Genomic DNA, 23,591 nt, shown 5'->3' on the forward strand with positions numbered 1-23,591 from the left:
TTCGGGAAATTTTGCTTGTTTTTTGGGTCTAAGCAGATCCATAAGGGGGCATTGACGGTTGCCTGGGTTGCTCGGCCGAATTGAATGTTATGAATCGCGGGTTTTCCAGCGACTTGTAGACGTTACAAAACCTTTAAGCTTGTGTTTGATGGGAAGATGAGGAACTCGGTTGGTTTATTATGGCTACCTAGAACAGGCAGCCAAATTTCAGAGACATGCACACACAAACACGTGTGTCAACTGAGATTCCAGGCGTCCAGAAGATAGATAGATGTCTGACAGACGGCCTGCCTTGTGTGAACTGTCAGTTACCACTTTAGCGGCGTGTCCCAGTAAGCTGGGCGCCGAATGCATGGTTATCGACATCCCTGTCGGCGGTGTCCAGGCACCTATCGGCTGCGCTTCTTGCATGAAGTGGGCAACACGTTTGGTGAATAACTTTGCGGCCTCACTGAAGATGCTGTTTCACCGCGACTTCAAAATGTCTGTCTAGTTGCCTGGTGGACTAGTTAGGCATCCATTTGACGACAATCGTGTGTGATTTCTGTTCACCTCATGTTATCGATGTCAGTATGCACAACGCGTGGAGGACCTCTGTGCCAAACTGGACTCGCGGTATTTTGGAAGTGGAGGTACCCCCGCCCAGCGCCGTATCATGCCGGAAGAGGCAAGAACACGACCGCTGCAGCTATCTGAGGTGGGTCCCGTCGCCGTTCAGCGCTCCTGCTTCACGGCATCTCACTGACGGGAACAATTTCTTTCAAATACAAGACCGCGTCGCTTTGCAAACGAAGCAGAGAACGGAATCAGGCACAGAATTCTACATCATTGCGGTTTTTGTCTGAATTTTCTTCCCGAATCATGGACGAATACCACACCAAGCACACCCCCTGGTTCCAGGCCTCCGTTGAGGCCTTCGCGGCCAAAGCGGCCAAGGAAGACCTGGCCCGCGCCGATGATCCGAATATCACACCGAACCCGGACATGATTGTCGCCGCCCGGCTCCGACCCATGCTCGAGGACGAGGTCTCTGCCGGTCTCATTCGTGGTGTCTTTACGCGCGACAACACAGACGGAGCTGTCGATATCCACCAGATCCGAAAGCATATCAAGCCTCTTGGCCCTCCCACCCTGATCGTGAGAAGCAATCAACCCTCCTACAGTTTGAACAGCAATACTAATGGAAACAGACAACTTCGGTTGCCTTGGACCGCGCATATGGGCCGGAGGATACGTCCAAGAAGATCTACCAAGATTTGGTGGAACCCCTCGTCCCATGGGCCTGGAGCGGCGGTGTTAGTACCATGTTCGCCTACGGCCAGACAGGTTCGGGCAAGACCTTCACCGTCAGCGCCATTGAGAAGCTGGTCGCTCAGTCTCTGATGCGAGGAAATCTCGATGGCGAACGCAAGGTATACGCCTGCATCATCGAGCTGGCAGGCAATCGCGCCTTTGGTAAGGGCCTCTCCAATACGCAGCAGCAGTTCGATCACCACTAAACATAACATCCCCAGATCTACTCAATTCGCGCAAGCCTATTTCCGTCCTGGAAGACTCTTTCGGTGTTACCCAGCTGGCGGGTGCGCAGGAGTTTGAGGTGACCGAAGCGAGCACCCTGCTCGATCTGATCGAGAAAGCGGCAACTTACCGACGAACGGCAGCGACCGAGAAGAACGATGCATCGTCTCGATCTCACGCAATCTGTCGCATGCGCATCGAGAATCCCGCCATGCCCGCTGCCGAAGACGGGCTGCTGTACCTCGTCGACCTGGCCGGTTCGGAAGCTGCTAGAGACAGGGCTAACCACACAGCCGACCGGATGAAGGAAGCTCGCGAGATCAACACCAGTCTGTCCGTCCTGAAGGATTGCATTCGGGGCAGAGCGACGGTAGATGCAGCATCCTTGACGGGGAAGCCCAAGAAGCCAACACACATCCCCTTCCGCCAGAGCTCCCTCACCAAGATCCTCAAGCACGTCTTTGATCCCACCAGCCGTCGTAGCTGCAAGACCGTGGTCATGGCATGCGTCAACCCCTGTCTCCCGGACTGTCCCGCCGGCAAGAACACGCTCAAGTACGCCGAGATGCTGAGGGTCCTCTTGCCCAAAGCTAAGCCTTGGCCGTATGACTCGGATGTGCCCTTTACATGGAACAACAATCAGCTGAAGAAATGGATCGGTGAAAATGTGAGCAGTCCCTCTCTGTCCTTGGTCGCAGCGTTCTAATATCCAGCAGTCTGGGGCCCCTGCCATTTCGAGTGATCTCCTTGCACCGTCTGAGACGGGCGCTCAACTCCTCCGTCTTCCCACCCCAGAATTTCTCACTCGCTGCCTCAAGACTCCGGAAGTCACGCCGGATCAAGCCCGCGCTTTCCAAGCAAAGTTTTGGCGTCTTCACATAGACTCTCAAAAGTCGTCCGCTAAAAAGGTTGACACAGCTGGTGAAGAGGCGCCGCTGACCAAGGCTGAAGAAACCATCTCGAGGAACCAGAAGCTTGCTTCCAGTGCTGACCTCGACCCGAGTGCCGCAAAGTTGCCTTTTAAAGAGCGCATCCGTCCTGGTATGGTCGTTCGCTGGAATCCACCTGCTGGTTTCTCGGGTACCCTGCCCGGGTTGAACATGGTCGTCATCCTGTGCCCCCAGTTGGCCGCGGGGTCCAACGCCCGAGATCTTGACGGCAATCAGGTTAATGGAGAGATAGCCGATGTACAGGAGTCCAACGGCACGAAATATTTGTGTGCAATGGTTCTTCCTGGTTTCATGGCCGATTCCTACGAGATCAGCATGTGGCGTCAGGTGGTCGTAGACGTTGAACAAATGGAGGCCGAGGTGCTGCTGGAGTACGACTCGGCGACGAGATATTGTCATGTAACACTCTAAGTGATATAAAGACAAATTCCAATCTTACAGAGGTTAGAAACAGAAGTTGTAGCGATAAAAGTTGCCTTTTTGCCTATGGAGACCACTTCTTATCTCAAAGCAGTATCAGCGCTGCAACTCGGCATAGCAATTTTGATGTTGCGAAAATGAAATAAATATCGAAAATCTCGTTTGAATTTGGTGAGCAGATTCGAAACGAAGACCAAAACTTCCGCTGGCGTCGCCCAAGACATTCTCGTATTACATACGAGAATGTTACGCGGAAGGCGCGGAGGCAGCGCCGCAGCGATTCCCTTGACTTCGGTACGCTTTTGCCGTTTTCTCTCGTATATATTCCGACATGTCCTCTTAAACTCATTGCATTGCAGTGGTCGATCATTTGTTCAATCAAGATATTGAGCATCACCAGCGACGATTGAGCTTTCTCTGGACCCGTCACCGGCGCGCTTCCCAACCCCATCGTATTGTCGTATTCGCGGCCTTTTAATCTCTTCTTCAAACATCAACAACCATGGACCAGATATCTGGCTGCGAATACAGAAGTATATTGACCAAAGACTCTATCAACCCGATCTACGGCTGTCCCGTCGTCGACCGTGAGTCTCACCATACCTCGCCAGCAGCTCATATTCGAATCGCTGGGCATCTCGAGAATACGCGTATCCGGTTCAATTTCTACTTTCCACCAAAAGAGTTTTGGGATGGGAGATTCTTTCAGCTTGTCTTCCCTACCCAGTCAGAACACGCCACCCCCGAGACCATTGGCTTCGCATTAGCCAGCCGTGCCTATGCCGTCCAAGTTACTGGCGCACGTGGCTTCGAGGCAGAGGCTGCTGCTGCTGAGCTTTCGAGGGTAATCGCCAGAAGGTACTATGATGAACCTTTGCGTCGCATCTATGGCTACATCTACGGTGGAAGTGGCGGCTCTTTTCAAGTCATTGGTGCCATGGAGCGATCCAGGGGAATCTGGGACGGTGCTGTTCCTTTCGTCCAGGCGGTGCCGATTTCTGCCCCCAACAACCCCTCAATCAGAGCGATGGCTGGATTAGTTCTCCGGGAGAAGGCTGGCGACATTCAGAAAGCATTGAGACCCGGTGGCAGCGGCGATGTTCTTGCTGCACTTGACTCCGTCGAGAAAGATGTCCTTATCGAGGTGACAAGACTCGGGATCCCACTCGACACCTTCGAGGACTTTGCGGCAGCAACAGACGCATCAACATTAGCTCTTTTAACGAATCCAATTGTTAATATGTTAGATCCAACCTATGCAAACGATTTCTGGTCGAAAAAGGGGTATCTTGGCACCGAGCCGAGTCCCCTCGGGGATGTCTTCAGAAGGGCGCGGGTCAGCTTTGAAGCCACCGTCCGACATGTCACAGTTGACCTGGCAGGGGTTCCCATCAAAATTCATTTGCAAACTGTGCCCCCCTCATCTGCTACTCTTGACGAGTACTGGTACGACTTCACAGTCTATTCCTCGAGCAACGCCGTCCTTGGTATCTTGACGGGGACCTTCAACGTCATCACCAAGATGGCTACATTCGACCTCAAACTTGTGGGTCAAAACGACACTTCTCTTCTCAAATGTCTCTCCAGAGGAACGATACTCAATATCGATAACAGCCGATCGCTGGCAATGCGGGCCTACTATCGGTACCAAGTCCCTGAGCGGCCTGGTTTCTACGGATTTGACCATCTGCGTGGACTCAAGGGATCTTCGATATACCCCAGACGGACAGTGGATGTCTCTGCACGTCTCGCGGAAGGTGCCTCGGACTCAACTCACGACGGTGATATCAAAGGCAAAATCATTGTTGTCCAAAACCTGGCCGACAGCGATGCTTTTCCTTGGCACGCCGACTGGTACAGGGGCCAAGTCAAGCAAGTTCTGGGCGATCAGTTCGACAACGACTACCGACTTTGGTTCAACGAGAATTCCGAGCATGACTATGAAGGACCCAAAGACAGTCGAAGGTCACTGGTAGTGCCGTATCGCGGAATGGTTCAACAAGCACTGCGAGACTTGAGTGACTGGGTCGAGAAGGGGGTTCAGCCGCCGAATTCTACGTCTTACAACGTGGGCGAAGACAACTCGATTCAGATACCATCAGCCGCATATGAGCGAGGGGGCATTCAGCCCACGGTCAGCTTGACTGTTGAGGGCAAACAAAAGTTCGAAGCAAGGGTTGGACAGGCCGTCAACTTCCAAGCCAGCGTCGAAGTCCCTCCTGGGGCCGGAAAGGTGGTCTTCGTAGAGTGGGACTTTTTCGGAAAAGGGCGATTCACATATGGTCACCTCGGCGTTCCAAGCTCGAAGGTCCACGTCAATACCGCATTTGCCTACAATACCCCGGGTACCTTCATTGTTGGTCTACGGGTAACATCACAACGTGAAGGTGATCTCAGAACACCATACACAAAGATCATGAACCTGGCCCGTGTCTCGGTGGATGTAGTGCGGCCTCCAGAAATCGCAAACGCATTTCGATTATAGATTAAGAAGCATTGAATACTCAATACATATGTTAGACACTATTCCTTGTATCTGTGTCTGGAAATCGAAAAAGAAGTCATCTACTCGTTCAAATGCTGCAAAACCTCCCTTGTGACACGATAAGAGCTCTCGAAAGCACCAGAGATAAACCCTCGCCACCCGTCAGCAAAGTCGGAACCACAGAAATAGACCCTGCCATGCGGCCTGTGAGCCTCTTCATAATACTTTCTGAGAAATCCGGCCTTCCTCACAGGCATGATTCCCCCTGCAAGAGGATCCTCTGACCACAGGTGAGCTCTGGCAGACGTAAGTGTCAGCCCCTGAGGATGCAACGTCTCAATCAGACGCAACTTCTCCTCGTCAGAGTCCAGCTTGTGTCCAGGATGGGTAAGGAATGTGAGCAGCGGCTCGCCGTTCCTCGTGCCGTCGGCGAAAGCACTGGCAAAAGGCAGACTTCCGCCGTCGCATATGATGTTGTAACCGCCGGGAAGACTTGTCGAAGTTGTGGCAAGAAGCTTGCCCATCTTGGTCGGCACGACGCCTTCCTTAAACGCAGCTTGGCGCAAGAGAGACAGTGGCGGGTTGAACTCGGTTCTCGAGAGGATGGTCATCGGGATGGTTGTGATGATGGCTTTAGAGTTGAACTCCTTCCCAGACTCTAGCGTCACACTCACGCCGTACGGCTCATCCGTTTGAGAGATGGACTTGACCAGCGAGGAGAAGATCCGATGGCCTTTGAAATCATTCAGGATAGCCAGAGCTAGTGAAGTTGTGCCCTTGCTGAGCTTGTACCTCATGATTGCATCTTCGGTCGTCTTCGGATCGAAGCTGCAAAGAGCATACGTATAGAGCACCGCCGAGAATGCCGCGTCGTTCGAAGGTATCCCGAAGAAAGAAGACGCGTGGGCCTCGATCATAATCCGTTCCTCTTGTGATAAGTCCGTCATCTGAGCAACTCTGTCCTTGATGCTAAGCTCATCGATTTGCGAATACAGCGTGTTGTTCCGCATGCTGCTCCGTGTATCGAATGGGAAAGGGATGACGGTGCGGCCGCCTTTCCCATCGACATCTAACAGTCGTGCCATAAGCATCTCAATCTTGGCGAGAGTCTTGTTCGCCTCTTGTGAGCTTCGCGAGATAACTGGGTCAGTGGCGTTTGCTTTTGAGTAGATGGTACACCCTTCCGGGACAGCATTGGTTTCAATAAAGTCATCGAGACCGTATCGCTGAACTTCTGCAAAGACGTGTGGTTGTTGCCAGTGGATCCAAGTCCCGCCCATCTCGTACGACTCTCCTCTTTCGCTGTGTGCGGTCCACGTGCGACCACCAATGCGATCGCGAGCCTCGACGAGCAAGACACTCTTGCCAGCAAAGGCAAGATCCCGGGCTGCTGATAAGCCTGCGAAACCAGCTCCAATAACGATTACATCGTATTTGTCGGATAGTTCGCCGTGTGGGGTGGATGAGACGACAGCTGGAGTTCGAAGACCTACTCTTTGTTAGTGGGAGCACAACAAAAGTCCAGGATACACACCATATGAGAACCCAGATTGGGGGGTCCAGACGAACCCATCGCGAGAGCGAGACATTTCGGCAGTTTTGTCGATCATTTTGGCGAGAAGCTGATCAAGATGGCTACTTGGTCTGATAACCAGTGATATGACCAAGGATGGTGAGCGGACTTATGATGTGTAAATTATGATTCCAGACTACCGGCTGGCCGTTCGGTTTAAATAAACCAGCAGTGTCCTCAATAAAACGAAGAAATTCGCCGTCTGCGCGTGCCGTCCGAAATGTCCAAGCACTTGAACTTCACATCGCCACGACCTCGGTAGCGTCTGCCCGTGACGTCCCCGTTGCATAGTTGTCGGCTCCCACGCGGGATGCGCCCCTTTTGGAGACAAGCTTGCGGCTCACCACGATAATCTTTTAAGCATGTTGGGGAAGATGTCCCGCATCCCATGTCAAAAGAGCTTAACTCAACGTCTGTGGCTGTAGCGGAGGCGAGCTGTCAAGGCGTTGCATCTAGCGGTACGACCGGCCTCCGAAAGACCGCATTGGCATCAGATGACGGAGATTCTTGTGGAAGATATGTCCGCCTTTATTTAGTCATATTTCATAGGCACCAAAGCACTGTCCCTTACATATCAATATCTACGTCTCAACTCAAATCCCCAAGTTGTATGCTCGCGCACGTCACAAAGACGACGGCTGGGGCATGCCTGGCGTAGCATTGTACGAGATACGGCCAGCTGGAAGAAAGAACAACGCAACAAGAGCCCCCTTTCTGACCTCGGGGTAGTGGTGCGTCCCGGGACCTGGCGACGTCCAGCCTGCGCCCTGCCAACCTTGCATGCCCTTCAGCTCGGCGGTGGCGTCGAGCTGAATAACGCAGTTGATCTCCCCGTAAGGATGAGCATGGTACTGCCCAGTGTACTCTTCCTTACTCTCCATGTAGACAGTCGTGATACTAAAGTATCGCGTTTCCTCTGAGGGGAGAGCTATCTTGCCACGTCGGTACTTTGGCCCGTCGATCTCTGTCTGGGCCACCCAACCCTCCACTAGGCCCTGCTTTATATAGGTGCAGAAATCTTCATAAAACTTATTTCCCGGGCCATATTCTCTGTTCAGTCTCTCTTCTAGATCTTTCCCAGGTGTCCTATCATAAAGTTTCAGTTCTTGACGTCTAAGCGGCAGATGTCGTGATGACTAACAAGTCCTGCACTTCACTTAGGAATTCTCGGCATCGAGAGACGAATTTCTCGGCCGTAGGCCATGCAGAAAGGTCGAGGACGATGGCACTATCGGTCTTGTTCATTGCAGCGTATTGGGAAGAGGTTCAACAAGAGGGGCTCGGCATTGGGCACTAGATGCTGCCGGTATTTAAGGTCGGGATGAAGATGCGGGGAAAAGATCAACCCGTCAGATCTAAGAACAGCCACTGGCTTTGGTCGCATGACAAAGTAGCTGATGATTCTCAAAAATTTTCAGTTATTTGCCGATCGAAAGAAGCTTCATAAAGAAAAAGAATGATATTTACGAAAGTATTCAACGAGGGACTCGGTGAAGACATGGCTAACACGCCCTCTGTCGGCCAGTATCAGACCCCTTCCCGCTGTACCTTAGGTTATTGAAGCCAGTTCAGCGAAGATGGTTCGCAGCAGCCGTGCCTTAAAGTGGACTTGCTTCTATCCGTACAAATTCGCTTTGCCATTTTCCAGGCAAGATCAGCGTGACGTGCATCTAAGGTATGGTTAGTAAAAGGCTCTGGAAAGAAGCCGAGTGGAGGTGTTCGTGGCTCCGTCCCTCGAGTATCCAGGTCACCTTTGAGGGTCTCGCAGGCAGCTGCCCCCCAACACTGTGGAGGTCCAGGTGCACCCCGCCTGCTTCAGTGCACGAGCCACCTGGGAGCTCCCCACCACACGTGCCTACGAGGTGCAGCTTTGGGCAGTTTCGCGTCGCTGCCTGCTGCTGTGGCGCGCTCTGAGTTGCTCCACGCGACGACCACTTAAGCTGCTCCGTCAAGGTGCTGCTGTTTTGCGAACACACCTTCGTCGTCTCACAGCTTTTCCCAGCATCGCTAAGCAGACTCTCAATTGACAAGACTGGCTGTCGGTCTGCTCGCCAAGATGCCCGAATTTACAGGTATGCTCTACCGGTAGCCCCTTACAGCCGTTTGCTGACCCCATGCAGAGGCGGACACCATCCGCATCCTGGTTGCGACGGACAACCATGTCGGCTACGAAGAGCGCGATCCGATCCGAAAAGACGACAGCTGGAAGACGTTCGACGAGATCCTGAACATTGCCAAGGCCCAAGATGTACGCAAGCTTGCCTGACTACTACCGAGACTCGGCCCGCTAACCTGTATCGCAGGTCGACATGGTCCTCCTTGGCGGTGACCTGTTCCACGACAACAAGCCTTCGCGAAAGTCCATGTACCAGGTCATGCGCAGTCTGCGAAAGAACTGTCTCGGCATGAAACCTTGCGAGCTCGAGTTCCTCAGCGACGCGAACGAAGTTTTCGAGGGCGCATTCCCCAACGTCAACTACGAAGACCCCGATATCAACATCTCCATTCCCGTCTTCTCCATCCACGGCAACCACGACGACCCAAGCGGCGAGGGTCACTACTGCTCTCTGGACCTTCTCCAGGTAGCCGGTCTCGTCAACTACTTTGGTCGTATTGCAGAGGCCGACAATATCGAGGCGAAACCAGTCATGCTGCAGAAGGGTCAAACCAAGCTGGCCCTCTACGGACTGAGCAATGTGCGCGACGAGCGCATGTTCCGTACCTTCAGAGACAACAAGGTCAAGTGGTATCGCCCGGATATCCAGGAGGGGGACTGGTTCAACCTTCTTACCGTACATCAAAACCACCACGCCCACACCGCCACCTCATACCTCCCCGAGACCGTCCTGCCCAACTGGTTGGATCTTGTTGTCTGGGGCCACGAGCACGAGTGTCTCATCGATCCCTCGCAGAATCCCGAAACTGGTTTCCATGTCATGCAGCCTGGCTCTTCCGTCGCCACGTCGCTAGTACCAGGCGAGGCCGTCCCGAAGCATGTCGCCATCCTGAATGTATCTGGAAAGGAATTCAAGGTGGAGAAAGTTCCCCTCAAAACCGTCCGTCCTTTCATCACAAGGGAGATCGTCCTTTCCAGTGATTCGCGCTTTAAGGGTCTGCACGCCAAGAAGGACAACCGTCAAGAACTCACCAAGAGACTTATGGTGGTCGTCGAGGAGATGATTCAGGAGGCAAACGAGGATTGGGCTGCCATCCAGGAGGACGAAGAGGAAGAACCTCCGTTGCCTTTGATCCGTCTCAAGGTGGAGTACACCGCCCCGGAGGGTGGTAAATACGACTGCGAGAACCCACAGCGATTTTCCAACCGATTTATTGGCAAGGTTGCCAATACCAATGACGTCGTCTACTTCCACCGGAAGAAGGCCGGTGCCTCCAGTAAGTGTAGTTTACCCACGGATCACCAGATACAAGCTGACATTCCAAAGAACGCAACGCCGAGACAGATATCCCCGAGATGCTGGAAGAAGCCCTAGGATTGGACACAATCAAAGTAGAGGCCCTGGTTCAAGAGTTCCTAGCGGCGCAGTCCCTGAAGATTTTGCCTACGGCTCCTTTTGGAGACGCTGTCAACCAGTTCGTCAACAAAGACGACAAGCACGCAATGGAAGAGTTCGTTAGCGAGTCACTGGCTGGCCAGGTCAAGCAAATGCTTAGCCTCGACTCCGACGACGAGGACTATGACAAGCACATGGAGATGTACAGATCCAAGCTTGAGGAGCAGTTCTCCAAGGGACTGTTGAAGGAGCGTTCGAAGCGGAAGATCAAGCCCAAGCCAGACGACTGGGATTCTGATATGGACGGTCATTGGGAAGATCAGCCTGGCGTCATTGAGACAGAGACGGTCTCAGAGCCCGCTACGGCTAAGGTGAGATCGAGACGGGCGCAGACACAGGACGACGACGACATGATGGACCTGGAAGATGAGCCAGTTGCCCGTCAACCTGCGAAGCGTGGGGCAGCCGCTCGTACAACAAAGGCTGCTGCACCGAAGAAGGCCCCGGCGAAGAAGGCGGCGCCGGCAAAGAAGGCACCCGCCAGAGGCCGCAAAAAGCCCTTGTTTGAGGAGGAGGATGAAGAGGAAGAGGATGTGGTGATGGACGATGATGACTTTGAGGAAGTACCCGCCCCCACGCGCGGTAAGAGATCGCAACCGGCACGCGCAGCACCCAAGACGACGAGCCAGACGAAACTCAATTTTTCTCAGGCTGCTGCTTCGCAGAAGGCGGTGGAGATTAGCGACGACGAGATTTCCGAGGACGACGCTTTTGAGCCTGCTCCTACTACCCGGTCCAGACGGAGATGAGAAGATGCGCTAGAGCGAGACTCTTTGTCCCTACAGAGCTACAAAGCATGTGTAATAGGCCCTGAAAAGTTCATGATGTTTAGCTAGTCGGGCGGAGTCAGGGAGCGGCGTTTTGCTTTGACTAACCTCATGATTAAGAAGAATCAAGATACCACGCTTATGAGACGACTGGCATTTCCTTCCATATTGAAGTTGTGAGATGTAAGTCCGAGTACAAACCGCCTGAGGATCCCAAAGCATGCGCAAATTTGCTTATTCCAAAGCCTGACGTCAGGCCCGTCTGCATTTAATCCCGATTGCCCAACCTTTCTTTTTTTTGCTTGTCAGCTCGAAGCAAGCAAACAAACCTGTTGTGTGCTCCTGCATGAACGCCTAGCCTCCGCTGTCAGGCGGCACAAACTTAGCAAGCAGTGGAAGCTGAGATCTTGGCGCATATAAACCCGAGGATTCCCCTTGAGCTAGGTTCAGCTCGGTCTTACATCGATTGACTACACCTCTTTTGCAGGATGGGCGTGCCGGCGGTCGTAGTCGATAACGGGTATGTGCGATTCGGAGAGTATATGTATTTGAGGGCAGGCTCTGACTCTTGCTAGGTCCGGCTTCATCAAGGCTGGGTTCGGAGGCGATCAACATCCTTCAACCATATTTCGTAACTTTCCCATGGCAACATGTCTCCGTTGACTTCACTTCTGACATGTATCAGCGAGCGCCATTCAATATCCCACCAGGTCACCATTAGACGTGCAGCTTAACACTAGTGGATGGCAAGTACGTCAAATATTCCATTTCAGGGCCACTTGATACGAAAGAACCTAACATGGGCAAGTCAATCTACAACATCGGCCATGCAGTCAACCCAGATCCACCCATACCGGAATTCCAGCGTATCCGTCGACCTCTCGATCCATACGGCATGATCCAGACATGGGACGACATGGACAAGATATGGAGACACACTTACAAGGAAATCGGCGCTAACCCGTCGTCGCACCCGGTGGTTATGACCGAGCCGGGAGTCCACGCTCCCAAAGACCAACGGTTCCCAACACCCCACCCCTCCTCCCGGTCCGTTCTGCTGTGAATGTCTAACACGGCTAGCCTCCGCCAAACAACCTACGTCTTTGAAAGCCTCCACGCCCCCTCCTACTTCACCACAACCCCCGCCCTCCTATCTTCCTACGCCGCCAACCTGCCGACGGCCCTCGTGGTCGACTCAGGCCACACCGCGACCTCGATCCTCCCGGTCCGCGACTTCACCCCTCTCCACGCCCTCGCCCGGCGCTGCGAGGTCGCGGGCCAGGCGGTCGACGACTGGCTCGCGCACACGCTCCGCGCCGACGAGCACGTCCACTTCCCGTCCAACGGCGCCGCCGACGACTTTGTCCGGCTGGGCAAGTTCGAGCGCGTGCGCGTGGCGATGGACTTTGAGAAGGAGTACGTCGAGTGGGCCCTGCGCGCGCCCGACGACGAGAAGAGGTGGACGCTGCCGGACGGGAAGAGCGTGGTCCCCGGGCGGCCGGTGGAGATGATGGCGGGCGAGGTGATGTTCAACCACGCCATCTTGGGGCTCGATGTGCCCGAGTTCTACGCCGGGGTCTGTTCGAGCGTGGCGAACGCTGGGGAGGAGTTGGGAGGCACGCTGTTGAGGAACGTATTGCTGGTGAGTGTGCGCATCGACGCGTTGTTGGAGGAATCGCTGACGTAGATGTAGGCGGGTGGAAACACCATGATACCAGGCTACGGCGAGCGGCTTAAGAAGGAGCTGGGGAGGATGCTCCCGAAAGCCAAGGTTAACATCATTTCACCGCGCAACAGAATTTACTCCGCTTGGATAGGGGGCTCCATCGTCAGTCAGCTTTCCACGTTCAAAAACATGTGTATTTCTAGAGAGGAGTACGACGAGACGGGTCCTGAGGTGGTCAACAGGAAATGTCTCTAAATAAATTCTTTCTTTCAATTCGCCTCAATCTGCTGAGGCGCATCGTATCATGCTGCATCGTTTCATTACCAGCGCCGGTGTCGTGCTGTGAGATCCGACAGGCTGCTGTGGGTGTAGGTATCGTTAACAAGGGAAAGGAAATTTCAAGCACGCTTCCTTCCCCCGAGTCAGTTTCCTACGCCATGTTGAGCCCGTCGATATTCCTGGTGAAAAATAAAATGAAGAAAAAGTCTTTCCGTCCAAAGCACGCCCACCCATTACGCTTCTTGTATGAAACTCATTCGATATCGATGCGCCTTTCCGGTTTGAAACTCCCAATATCCGCCAAGCCCACCATTCTTTCCTTTCGTTTCGTCTAAATCATCATCGTAAGTTGCTGCTGTTGTCGCTGGTGGTTCCGCTCGGCGAGGATGCGTTTGATACGCCGGCGGCCGGTGTTGAAGAAATGGTACTGTGCGGGGTATTCCTGTTCGATGCTCTGGGGGTAGGTCCAATACACGAGTCCCGCGAGGACGAAGCTGAGCGCCTTCGTGATGGGCGTGGAGCGGGGTTTGTTTCTGGCAAAGTGTCGCCATTCGCATGCGAGAATGAGGTTGCCCAGCACGTTGAGCAGGCGGAAGAACATGTTGAGGACCACAAAGACCAAGGTGACGGTGACGCGTCTATCCTCGAGGCCCTTGAAATTCTCCTCGTTGAGGTTGATGAAGACGTAAAGAGGCATGCACCAGAGCCCGAGAATCGCGGCTTCGAGAATCAGAGATAGGTGGTATGTGCGCTTGTGCTCTCCTCTCGTGATGAGGAGCGCCAAGCACCACCATAATAGAATAAAGTTGACCTACGAGTGTTAGTGAGAGCGTTTCAAAATCAAGGGAGGCCGTGACACTCACAATAGAGGGCGCTAGAACCAACACTTTGTCCTTGAAATATCTCCAGCAGAGAGCGCCGGCGACGACGCCAAGGCAAAGCTGAATCCATCCCAATACAAAGTAAACCAAGAGCACGTTGTTGTAGTGCTCGTAGCAGCCCTTGTGGAACTCCGGCTGGTTCGGCGCGGAGGCATTAGTAACGGGATAGCCGCACCATCGGCAGATCCACACGCTGGCGTAGTTTCCCAGAGCAACCTTCTTTCCAACAGAAAGTTCGTTCTTTTGATAGGCGCAGTCGACACACTTGCTGGCAAGCGGATAGCGCGGGTGGTTGTAATCGGCCCATAGCAAACTGCCACGGGTGGGGTCGTACTTGAGACAGACGTAGCAGTGCGCAAGCAGAGCCAGGCGAAATTGCTCGCCGAAAAGGTCGCGGATAGTCTGTTTGGTGAGGAAGTTACGGTAAAAGCGACACGTGCGGCGCAGGTTTTCCAGTTCTCCGAACTCAAGGTGGTCGATGATGAGAAGCTGCAGCTCCGGGGGCAAGTCCATCAGACTGTTGCCCGTCTTGGGCCCGAGGATCCGTGAGCGCCGACGGGACAGCCGGGGGTCGAGGGAGGCCACTTTTTCAATGACTGAGTCGCGCCGGGAGCGGGACGTGCGGGGCCGGGCGCTCTGGGATCGGAGGGATACGGCATCCTTTTCTCTGGTGTGAAGTGATCGCGAAGATCGCTCAAGATCCAGCGGCAGCGGGGAGTTCAGTGGCGATGGTAGGTATTGACCGGAGGGCGAGGGTCCTGCAGATAGGTTGAGAGGCTGAGGAACGGGTGAGTTCGGGTGGACTTGAGGCGCAAACGAGATGGCAGACGGGATGAATGAGGGCGAAGCTGGCGAGTGTACAATGGCTGGAGGCAGTGGTGACAGCGGGGACACGGGCTGCGACAGGTCTGCCGGTACGTTGAGAGTCTGGATATGAGTATTGCTGTTGTTCAACGTCTGGGCATTTGACATGGCCGAGACGGTAGACCCGGCAGACTGAGGTGGATGCGAGTGATCAGATGCATCGTGGGTGGGGGCTTGGGCTGAGGGGCCCAGGGTAAGGGTAAGAGTTGGGAGCACATGCTGCGAGTGAGCTGCCGTGTGAGGTGGAGGTGATGTTGGCTGGTGGTGCGGTGTGGTAGGTGTGAAAGGCGGCGGTGAAGCCAGCGGGACGGCCTCATAGTGGTTTTGAGAAGAAGCCGTCTGAACAGGAGGAGGAATCTGAGCCTCAAGATCGGGCTGCTGGCCGGTCGGTGCGTGGTGCGGTTCCTCGGCGCTGGTGGATGAAGCGGACAGAGATGGGGCCGACGAGGTGGGGGAGCTTTCAGATGATGATGGTTGTCCGTCACGGCGCACCTTGTTGCGCATGCCGCGGGCAGCGCGATTGATGCCTCTGCCGAAAGAGCGGACAACCTCGAAGGCATCCATAGTGCGCCCGGCACGGGACTGCGAATGTCTGGAAGGTATGTTCACGGGCGGGTGTCTGCTGCCGTGAACGGCACGGTTGGAAGGGCAGATCTGATCTGGCGCGGGCGGTTTGGCGACCGGGGATTCCCTCGTCACGGACGGTTGAAACTTGCTGGAACCCGGCGTGCTGCAGAGAAGCCGATGTGAAACGGGCTTCCAATCCGCACCGGAAATCCTAGGCGACAGTTGGGGCAATGTCGACTGAGGTGTGAGGTTGACAAGAGTGTAAAATACTGAGGATGCGTATGCGCATGTGCCTGCTTAATGCGTATGAGGAGGTGCGATGCCGTGTGTGTAAGGTGTATTGCGTTGTGTAAGGTGGGTTTGTCTCTTCTCTGCGTAGCGTCTTGTGTTGGCTTGTTGGTTGGTCTTAGCCCACGTCTGCAAAGGCAGCCTCGGTGGCTGTAAACCGGCAGGACATGATTCTGGTTCAAGAGAAAACGGAAGTGAAAGGTAAGGGAGGGGAAGGGTGGAAAAGGAGACGTAGTAATAAGGTAGGGAAGAAGACGAAGAAGCGCCCTTGCGGAGGAGACGGACGGCGGAGGAGACGGATGATCGGTGATGATCGATGGTGATGTGGTAGCCCGCCCAGACCGATGACAGGGACCTTTTTGCTTTCTTCTTTCACAACAACTTGGTGTGCGCTGTGGTCAGGTCAGGTCAGGTCAAGCAACCCGTGTGCCTACCGACAGGCCTCATTCGACGTAAAGCAGGGTTTCTGTCGATTGTCCCCTTGATTTTTTGGGGATTCCGTTCGCTTCGGTTCGGATGTATGTATGCCAGCAAAAGTCGATGGGGGGACTGGGGAGTCGAGCGAGGGGCAGACCAGACCGCAAAAGCAGAGCAAGCACACAAACGCACACTCGCGTCCAGTCTTCTCGAAAGTGGTCTCACCTTTTTAGGGGCGGCCTGCAAGTTTGCAACGAACGGGCTGGAATGAGCAACCGCCACGCAGCGATCGCAAGGGGGTTGGGACCGCCCAAGTGGTGGTAGTGCGTCTTGGTTGCCCGCGAGGGAGGAGAAGGGGACGAGACGAGAGGAGAGGAGAGGAGAGAGGGAGCCAGCGGTGTGACATGCACGATACCCGCCAATCGTATGACGACGCCGTGGCGGCTGAGGTACCACGTGGGTCGTTGCTCGCGGCTTCGAGGTGGGGTTGTGCCCGTGTGAGCTTCCCGTCCGGCGTCAGTGTGTTTGGGCGTCAACAAGCGTCAGGGTCGAGGGGACGCTTGTTGGCTGGTGTCTGCCTGGTTCCTGTTCCTGTTCCTGGAGCGAACGGAGGAGGTGGAGGAGTTGGAGTGAAATAATAACAAGGAGAGGGCAGAAGCTCTGGTAGATAAAAAGACCACACAGCCAAAATACCGCTTGCTTGATTCAAGCGTACCTTCAGTGTTGGTTCAGCAAGGTTCTCCCGTCAGGGTAAGTTGTGTTTGTGTGATAGTAGTGGAAGAAAGTAGATGGATGCACACTGGTCATGTCAACCATCTCATGTCCACAGCAGGCAGCCCTTTCAACCCAAGACCAAAGACGACGAGACTGTTCTGGTCTTAAGAGTCCACGCAAGTAGAGGCAACGCCAAGCCAGGAGGCCTTCCTGCATGGTGCACCACTTTGAGGGTGCTCAGATCAGCCTCAGGCGGCATCAAAACGTGGCCAAGCATCTCCATGTCCATCTTTAGCAACTTTTGGCTGCTTGTTGCTGGCCACTCGTCTGCTGCTGCATGTTTCGAAAAACTAGGGGTTCCGCTCTCCCTGGGTCCCCGTCACCCATCATCCATGTGGCCTGCTGGCACGCTGGACGATGCCTCCCAAAAGGCTCTGGACCGCCCGTCTAGCTAGGGCTGTTGCAGGCCATTGCAGACCATGGCAGACTGCAGTGGTGGCTCGCATTGGCCAAGCCATCCCGGCTGTCGTCGAGGAACGTTTCAAGTGAGCTTGTCAACACCAGTGTCCAGCTTGCTGTGCAGCGAGTATTCGTAGTCGACCACCGAACGCGCAAGAAGCCATCCCCGCATTTCCGTCTGTCCTTTGCCTTCCATTCCCGCAAGCTTGTCGGCAGACAGCGAGGTAGAAGCTCCCGGAAGAAGCGTCCTGCCGCTGCTGCTGCTGCTTGACTAGGACCAATGACACGGAGAGCGCGGCCTCCAGCATTCCGGATCGCGGAAGGGTTGGCTGTGCCTGGTGTGGACATGCTGTGGTAGCCATCAATCAAGCTTTGTGAGCCGACGCGGCGGCTGCGTATCACACGAGGTTGTCTGGGCAAAGAGGAGATTGTATAGCTTGGCTAAATTGTGTTTCTGTTTCCAAAGTCGACTCAGCACGACGCGATGTAACCGGTGCATATGAGAGCTTCGCCAGAATGACTGTAAGTTGATGACTGATGAGATCACATGTTGGCCCGCGATGTGGCAGAGCCAAGGCAGAGGTCGACCAGCCAACCATTCGACAGGCAACGGCTGGTGAGGTGAGAGGTGAGGGTTCCATCGTCGTCTTTGCTGCGGTCGGTCCGCGCCATCAGCTGACTCAATCTAGGTTGGGCAAAGTTTCGAACTCGATCGGCAGCGCGTGATGATGCGCATTCAAAGTCAAGCTAGGAAGAGGGGACGGGAATTGATTGACGGGAGGGGACACCAGAGGGGGAAAGAAATGGGGGGCGGCGATGCACTGCACTGGACACTGGAGGAGGGGAAGATGTCACCTGGCACTTGGCCGCAGCTGGTCGACTTCCAGGAACAAGCACTTGGCACCTGCCCGGGCTGCGGCTTTCCAAGGAGACCAAGATCCAGTGTTGCCCATGACTGCCGAGCCCAGATTGGCTTGGGAGCCTTGGGAGCCTGGGGTACCTACACTGTAGGTTGCCGGCAAAAGTGTGGAGTCATCCGAACGGCCCGTGTGTTTACGGATAGGCACTTACATAAGACGAGAAGAGATCAAGCCACATCATGTGATCCGCGCCACACCACCAGCCTCGTGCGGGACGCTTGCCTTGGTCTGCGTTTTGCGTCGACACCAAGGCCAGCCTCAGCAACATCACTGTCGAGATGGCAACGCTCACGTCCTTGACCCGAGGCGGGCTGCATATGGTTGCAGACTGACGCAGACACCATTCACTCTATTCTCTGAGACTCTTTTCGCCGTCTCGCCCCAATGCAGCGGGCTGAGGCGAGGGCTGCTGCTGGCATCCGCCGCAGAGCCTCACCTTCAAGGTAGGTCAAGGTATGTGTCTCTCGACCGTTGTGTCCTCTCCTTGCTTCTACTTGGCTTGTTCGAGCTGAGTGAGCCCTTCTCTTTTGTCTGCTGCGACTTCGTCAACTCAGCGAGTTGCGGTTGCCAGAGCCGCCCCTTGGAGACACTGCAAGTGGCAGCCTCTTCCATGCGGCTCACCACCATCACCCGCACTCTCATCAGCCTCCACGCCTCTGCCCGCAGTGTCCACCTCGGCCATTGTGTTGGGTTGTGTGCAACGGACCGGGTTTACTTCGGGTGCCGTTGCATTCCGGCAATAACATTCTGTCAAGGAAGTCTGGGCACTTGCCGCTAGCGCCATAACATAGCCATCCACAGCTCAGCTCCCAGCAGCCAATCAGAGGACCGAAACACGAAAGCTCAGCAAACTCCCAAGCAAACTCTGCCCACCGTACCTTACCTTACACGGGGAAGAGCACCAGCCAGCCAGGCAGGCAGGCTTGGTTCAGCAAGGACGATAGCAGCAGCAGCAGCAGACGAGAAGGCAGCGACACCACCTGTTGGACCGTGGCAGGAAGCACTGGCCTCGCCTCGCCTCGCTTTGCCTTGCCATGGACGTCTACAGAACCACAGAGAGAGATTAGCACCCGAAGCACGACTGGAGGAGAAACCGACAAGAAAAAAAAAGGGCACTCGGGCACCAACCACACCGACTAGAACTCGAACCTGAAGAAGGTGCCCTGCGATTTTCCTGCAGCACCACGACCGCACTGCACCCGCACCCGCAACGCACCCGCACCTCTGCACCGCACCGCAGCAGCACCCACCGAAAAGCTCCCTCCCACTCACCACTCACCACTCACCACTCACCACTCGCCCTCCGCTCCCATTCGCCCCCCCTGTCCTTCCAAGTCCTGCCGTCACCGACGAACAACAACAATCACGGTCAGCCTTCTGCTAAATTTCTGCCACCTCCATCCACCTCCACCAAAGCTTCCCTCGACAACCCCTCCATCTACAACCACCACCCGAAACAGCTTCTTCGAGTAGAGCTCTTCTTTTTCCAACATTGCTTTCGATTCGCGCATCCCCACTTCGATCGAATCATCGATTTTATTCGCTTTTGAAAACCCTGTCGAATCTTTTCGCGCATCACTCGCATCACTATAAACAATGGCTGGCGGCAAGGGAAAGTCTGGCGGAAAGACATCTGGAGGCAAGGCCACCGCCGAGGCCCCCAAGAAGCAGCAGAGCCACTCTGCCCGCGCTGGGCTCCAGGTAAGTTTTGCGACCTGATGATGATGCGCCGCCTTTGCACGCCGATTCTGGGCCCCGATATCGATCATCGACCGACCACTCCTTTCCGACGCGTCCCAACGTCAATCCACGACAACCGCCTCTTTTATTCGTCGCTCTCGACCATACGGCGGCCTCTACCATCGACTTCTGCCGCGCGCCGCCGATTTTTCGTCGCCCACGCGGAGGCGGCATGATGGATACGGGAGCTGGTCGCGTGCACGATGCTTCGGGAGCTCAGACTCGACGGCGCAAACCCGGATGGCGCATCTGGCCATCATTCTGGCTGCGCAGCCTGCTGATCATAATCAAAAAAATTGCAGTTCCCCTGCGGTCGTGTCAAGCGTTTCTTGAAGGCCAACACGCAAAACAAGATGCGCGTTGGTGCCAAGGCAGCGGTCTACGTTACGGCCGTCCTCGAGTACCTGACTGCTGAAGTTCTCGAGCTTGCGGGCGTAAGTGCATCCTTCCCGACGTCCCGCGTTGACTCATCGCGGCGTCTGCCTAACGTGCAAACTAACACCGTGACAGAACGCCGCCAAGGACCTGAAGGTCAAGCGTATTACGCCCCGCCACCTTCAGCTCGCCATCCGCGGAGACGAGGAGCTCGACACCCTGATCCGCGCCACCATCGCTTTCGGTGGTGTTCTGCCACACATCAACCGCGCGCTTTTGCTCAAGGTTGAGCAGAAGAAGAAGGCCAAGGCCCTCGAGGCTTAAGAGATGGGAGACGAAGCACCAAGGCAAAGAGTTGTCATGATTTCCACCCTGCTCACTCCAATGTCTCTTGCAAACTGTTGGTATTCCCGGTTGTCTTATGTTTTTTCCTGGTAGTTTGGGGTGAGGTTGGTTTGAAGGGATGCTGTTCTGGCTTTCCTTATCCTGGTCAGGGACGACACTGTTGGAGAAAAATGTGCTCTGAATAACGTCTCGCAAGACGAGGCACACGCGACACAGCGTCTCGTGCGGGTGTTTTTGCGCTCGACGTATAATGGGCTACGATGCTTGACGGGGCCGTAGAGGAGCCGAGAGCGCCTCGTTCCCAAGGAATGAAGGGTACCTGCACACACACACGCACACTCACCCGGGGCCCGCGCAGATGCGCCCCGAATCTGGCACTCACATGTACAACAATTCAAGGTTCCTGTTTCGGTTCCTAAGAAGGCACGCGGATATGGCACTGGCTGATGGGCTTAGGTAGACGAATAAAAATTGTAATGGGGTGCACACTCATGATTGCAAACTCGGTGTGACTGACTGCTGCTTTTCCACTGCGTCTCTCCTGACGACTATCCGCGAATATCCTCATAGACCATGTCAACGTCTTCGTCCTCGGAAGCCGCTCCGTACCCACTGTCGTCATCCCACCAGTCCTCCCACTCTTGTCTCTCAGGCGCGTCTACATATACGTCAAACCCCAACCCTGAGTTTTTCGCCCTGATGAGCCCCAGCAAATCTGCTCTCCAGATAATCCGCTGCCGCGAAAACGCAATCCGCCTCCTCGACGCCCATTCTCAAGATCGACCTCGCGGCCTCCTCCATGGACGGTGAGTCCGGCGACAAAGCCAGCGGGCTAAGCGGCGAGACCTCACCACCGTCAACCACCGTGAATCGCTGCCACAACCCCGACCTGAGGTGGTGGCATTCGGAGGGATAGTCACAGTCGTCCCGACAGCTTCCCACGCGGTCGTATAGCCGCCTCTTGCGCTGCGCTTCCCGCTCACCCCAAGGCGGTTTCGTCTCTTGCCGCAAGGTGTCCTCCTCCTCTACTATGTGACGGAGTCGACGCCAGTCGCCCCACGCCGCCCAGCGCTCGTAGTCGAACTCCATGGCGCAGGGCCCGGCTCTGCTTCTGCGACGACTGCTGCTGTTGCTGCTTGGCTGGGGCGCAGGCGGGGTGGTGCACATTACGTGCCCGCAGTGGAGGCACCGGCGGGTGCAGGAGAGGCGGAAGGTTGCGTTGCAGATGTGGCAGCGCCAGATCCAGGCCTGGGGCGTTGGTGGTGGTGGCGGCGGCGGAGATGATGAGGCAGAGCGGGCGATGTTGATGCTGCTTTGGGAGCTCGTTGGTGAGATGGCCGTTAAGTCTCGTCGCTGAAGGATAGGCCCATCTGGAAGGGCTGTTCTTGCTTGCATATCGCTCCGCTCGATGGGGCGATGCTGGAGAAGTCGTGGTATCATCATGAGAGCCGGGAGATCTGGCTATTGGCAGAGCTTTGATCCAGCGAGGTCGTTGGTAGTTGAATTCCGCTGAAGGAGCTGACGTAGAAGAACCAAGCATCGGTTATCAAGAAGATGAAGATGTTATTCACCCCCTCCCGAGCTTGACAGGTGAATGAGTCCTCCCAAATGGGATGAGTGTCATACACATCCAGTGACTGTCGAACAAACCGAACGATCCAACCAAACCCGCTTGTCGTCGTCCATAGTCCATGACAGGATGAGAAAAACCAAACGTCTATTTAACCCACCGAGTTGTCACATCTCATCCTCACCCGATCAGAACACAGCATGGATTTCTTCCCACCTAGGCTCCGACACGTTGGTTCATCAAAGACATCCCTCACCGCCGAGGTGGTGCGAAACGTGCCCGGTTCAAAGACAGAATCTTTGTGTGGTTGAACATTGATACGTTTGGGGGCCGAGGAGGTCCGTCCACCCGTGGACGTTTAACAAAACGCCGTTAGGTCGAAGTACGGCGGCCGAGTACTCAGACCAGTCAGCCACCAGTCATCAGTGAGACAGCTTCGTTTCCAGAAAAGCAGCATACACATTCACTCATTCACTTATGACTAGGACCTCATGTATGAAATCAAACGCAGTATATTTGACAACGCGCAAAACGGCACAGCGGCCCAGTGTGTGCGGCTCTCCATACAATCATCCTCTGTCATCGTATTATCTCTCTCTCGCTCTCTGTGCCAATGCACATTACAAAACAGGTCTGGCCGTCCTCGCATTTCTGCCATCTCTCATCTCGTCTCTCCCATGTGTCTTCCGAAGACATCCACAAATGATCATTCGCTGATCTCGTCCTGTCATCCAACCTCGATGCTCGCAAATGCATATCAAAAAGATCCGACGGAAATAACAAAAAGCAGCAAACTCTGACAAGGTCCCTATGAAGACCCGAGTAAATAGAACACGACCAAGCAGCCCCAATGCAGCCTCAACGCCAATTTCCCAATCAAAGTTTCTCTTAGAGTGCCATCCCATAAGAGCCAGGCTCAGGCTGGGAGGCTCAGTCAAGTCTGAGAGAAGATCGATGGGGAAAAAATGGGACCCGAAATTGAAAACAGTAAAATGCCACATATGAGAAGAAACAACGCCCAGAATCAGATCAAACTTTTTTTCTTTTCTTCAATGACCCGCTCCTGGGTTTTTGGTACTTTGGGTAGAGGCTCAATCGAAAAGCTTGGCCGTGAGATGAGCCCATGAGAGGCTTGAAACATCCATCCTCAGTCGTCAATGGTGTGTGTGAAAATGATGCCGGACCGCGATATTAGGTGGGTATAGTCATGGTCGCCGAAGC

The 23,591-nt window shown here is 54.7% G+C and overlaps 9 protein-coding genes across 9 annotated transcripts; 5 read left to right on the top strand and 4 right to left on the bottom strand.

The window, feature by feature from the left end:
* Window positions 1-861: 861 nt before the first annotated feature.
* Window positions 862-2,879, top strand: DSK1 (Diatom spindle kinesin-1; the record flags this gene model as incomplete). The annotated part of the gene is made up of 4 exons (XM_032034925.1): window positions 862-1,137; window positions 1,191-1,455; window positions 1,515-2,185; window positions 2,235-2,879. 4 exons carry the CDS (start codon window positions 862-864, stop codon window positions 2,877-2,879), a joined length of 1,857 nt encoding a protein of 618 aa, XP_031886068.1.
* A 511-nt stretch (window positions 2,880-3,390) lies between these two features.
* CGGC5_v008751 (uncharacterized protein) lies at window positions 3,391-5,373 on the top strand (the record flags this gene model as incomplete). Its single annotated transcript, XM_032034924.1, has 1 exon — window positions 3,391-5,373. One exon carries the CDS (start codon window positions 3,391-3,393, stop codon window positions 5,371-5,373), a length of 1,983 nt encoding a protein of 660 aa, XP_031886071.1.
* Window positions 5,374-5,453: 80 nt separating this feature from the next.
* Window positions 5,454-6,983, bottom strand: maoN-4 (Monoamine oxidase N; the record flags this gene model as incomplete). The annotated part of the gene is made up of 2 exons (XM_032034923.1): window positions 5,454-6,862; window positions 6,908-6,983. 2 exons carry the CDS (start codon window positions 6,981-6,983, stop codon window positions 5,454-5,456), a joined length of 1,485 nt encoding a protein of 494 aa, XP_031886072.1.
* Window positions 6,984-7,569: 586 nt separating this feature from the next.
* On the bottom strand, window positions 7,570-8,191 carry CGGC5_v008753 (uncharacterized protein; the record flags this gene model as incomplete). Its single annotated transcript, XM_032034922.1, has 2 exons — window positions 7,570-8,032; window positions 8,088-8,191. The coding sequence occupies 2 exons, from the start codon at window positions 8,189-8,191 to the stop codon at window positions 7,570-7,572; spliced, it is 567 nt and encodes a 188-aa protein (XP_031886069.1).
* An 811-nt stretch (window positions 8,192-9,002) lies between these two features.
* On the top strand, window positions 9,003-11,267 carry mus-23 (Double-strand break repair protein mus-23; the record flags this gene model as incomplete). The annotated part of the gene is made up of 4 exons (XM_032034921.1): window positions 9,003-9,018; window positions 9,067-9,194; window positions 9,250-10,339; window positions 10,390-11,267. The coding sequence occupies 4 exons, from the start codon at window positions 9,003-9,005 to the stop codon at window positions 11,265-11,267; spliced, it is 2,112 nt and encodes a 703-aa protein (XP_031886070.1).
* A 506-nt stretch (window positions 11,268-11,773) lies between these two features.
* actA (actin) lies at window positions 11,774-13,206 on the top strand (the record flags this gene model as incomplete). Its single annotated transcript, XM_032034919.1, has 6 exons — window positions 11,774-11,805; window positions 11,861-11,916; window positions 11,971-12,035; window positions 12,094-12,305; window positions 12,366-12,927; window positions 12,979-13,206. 6 exons carry the CDS (start codon window positions 11,774-11,776, stop codon window positions 13,204-13,206), a joined length of 1,155 nt encoding a protein of 384 aa, XP_031885888.1.
* A 355-nt stretch (window positions 13,207-13,561) lies between these two features.
* Window positions 13,562-15,539, bottom strand: CGGC5_v008756 (uncharacterized protein; the record flags this gene model as incomplete). The annotated part of the gene is made up of 2 exons (XM_032034918.1): window positions 13,562-14,041; window positions 14,094-15,539. The coding sequence occupies 2 exons, from the start codon at window positions 15,537-15,539 to the stop codon at window positions 13,562-13,564; spliced, it is 1,926 nt and encodes a 641-aa protein (XP_031885887.1).
* A 4,397-nt stretch (window positions 15,540-19,936) lies between these two features.
* Window positions 19,937-20,779, top strand: hH2Az (Histone H2A.Z; the record flags this gene model as incomplete). Its single annotated transcript, XM_032034917.1, has 3 exons — window positions 19,937-20,041; window positions 20,383-20,514; window positions 20,591-20,779. The coding sequence occupies 3 exons, from the start codon at window positions 19,937-19,939 to the stop codon at window positions 20,777-20,779; spliced, it is 426 nt and encodes a 141-aa protein (XP_031886078.1).
* Window positions 20,780-21,469: 690 nt separating this feature from the next.
* On the bottom strand, window positions 21,470-21,889 carry CGGC5_v008758 (uncharacterized protein; the record flags this gene model as incomplete). The annotated part of the gene is made up of 1 exon (XM_032034916.1): window positions 21,470-21,889. One exon carries the CDS (start codon window positions 21,887-21,889, stop codon window positions 21,470-21,472), a length of 420 nt encoding a protein of 139 aa, XP_031886077.1.
* Between the last annotated feature and the right edge of the window lie 1,702 nt (window positions 21,890-23,591).

Source organism: Colletotrichum fructicola (assembly GCF_000319635.2).
Source record: "Colletotrichum fructicola Nara gc5 chromosome Unknown KSG_Nara_v1_contig05, whole genome shotgun sequence".
Classification (NCBI taxonomy): Eukaryota; Fungi; Ascomycota; class Sordariomycetes; order Glomerellales; family Glomerellaceae; genus Colletotrichum; species Colletotrichum fructicola.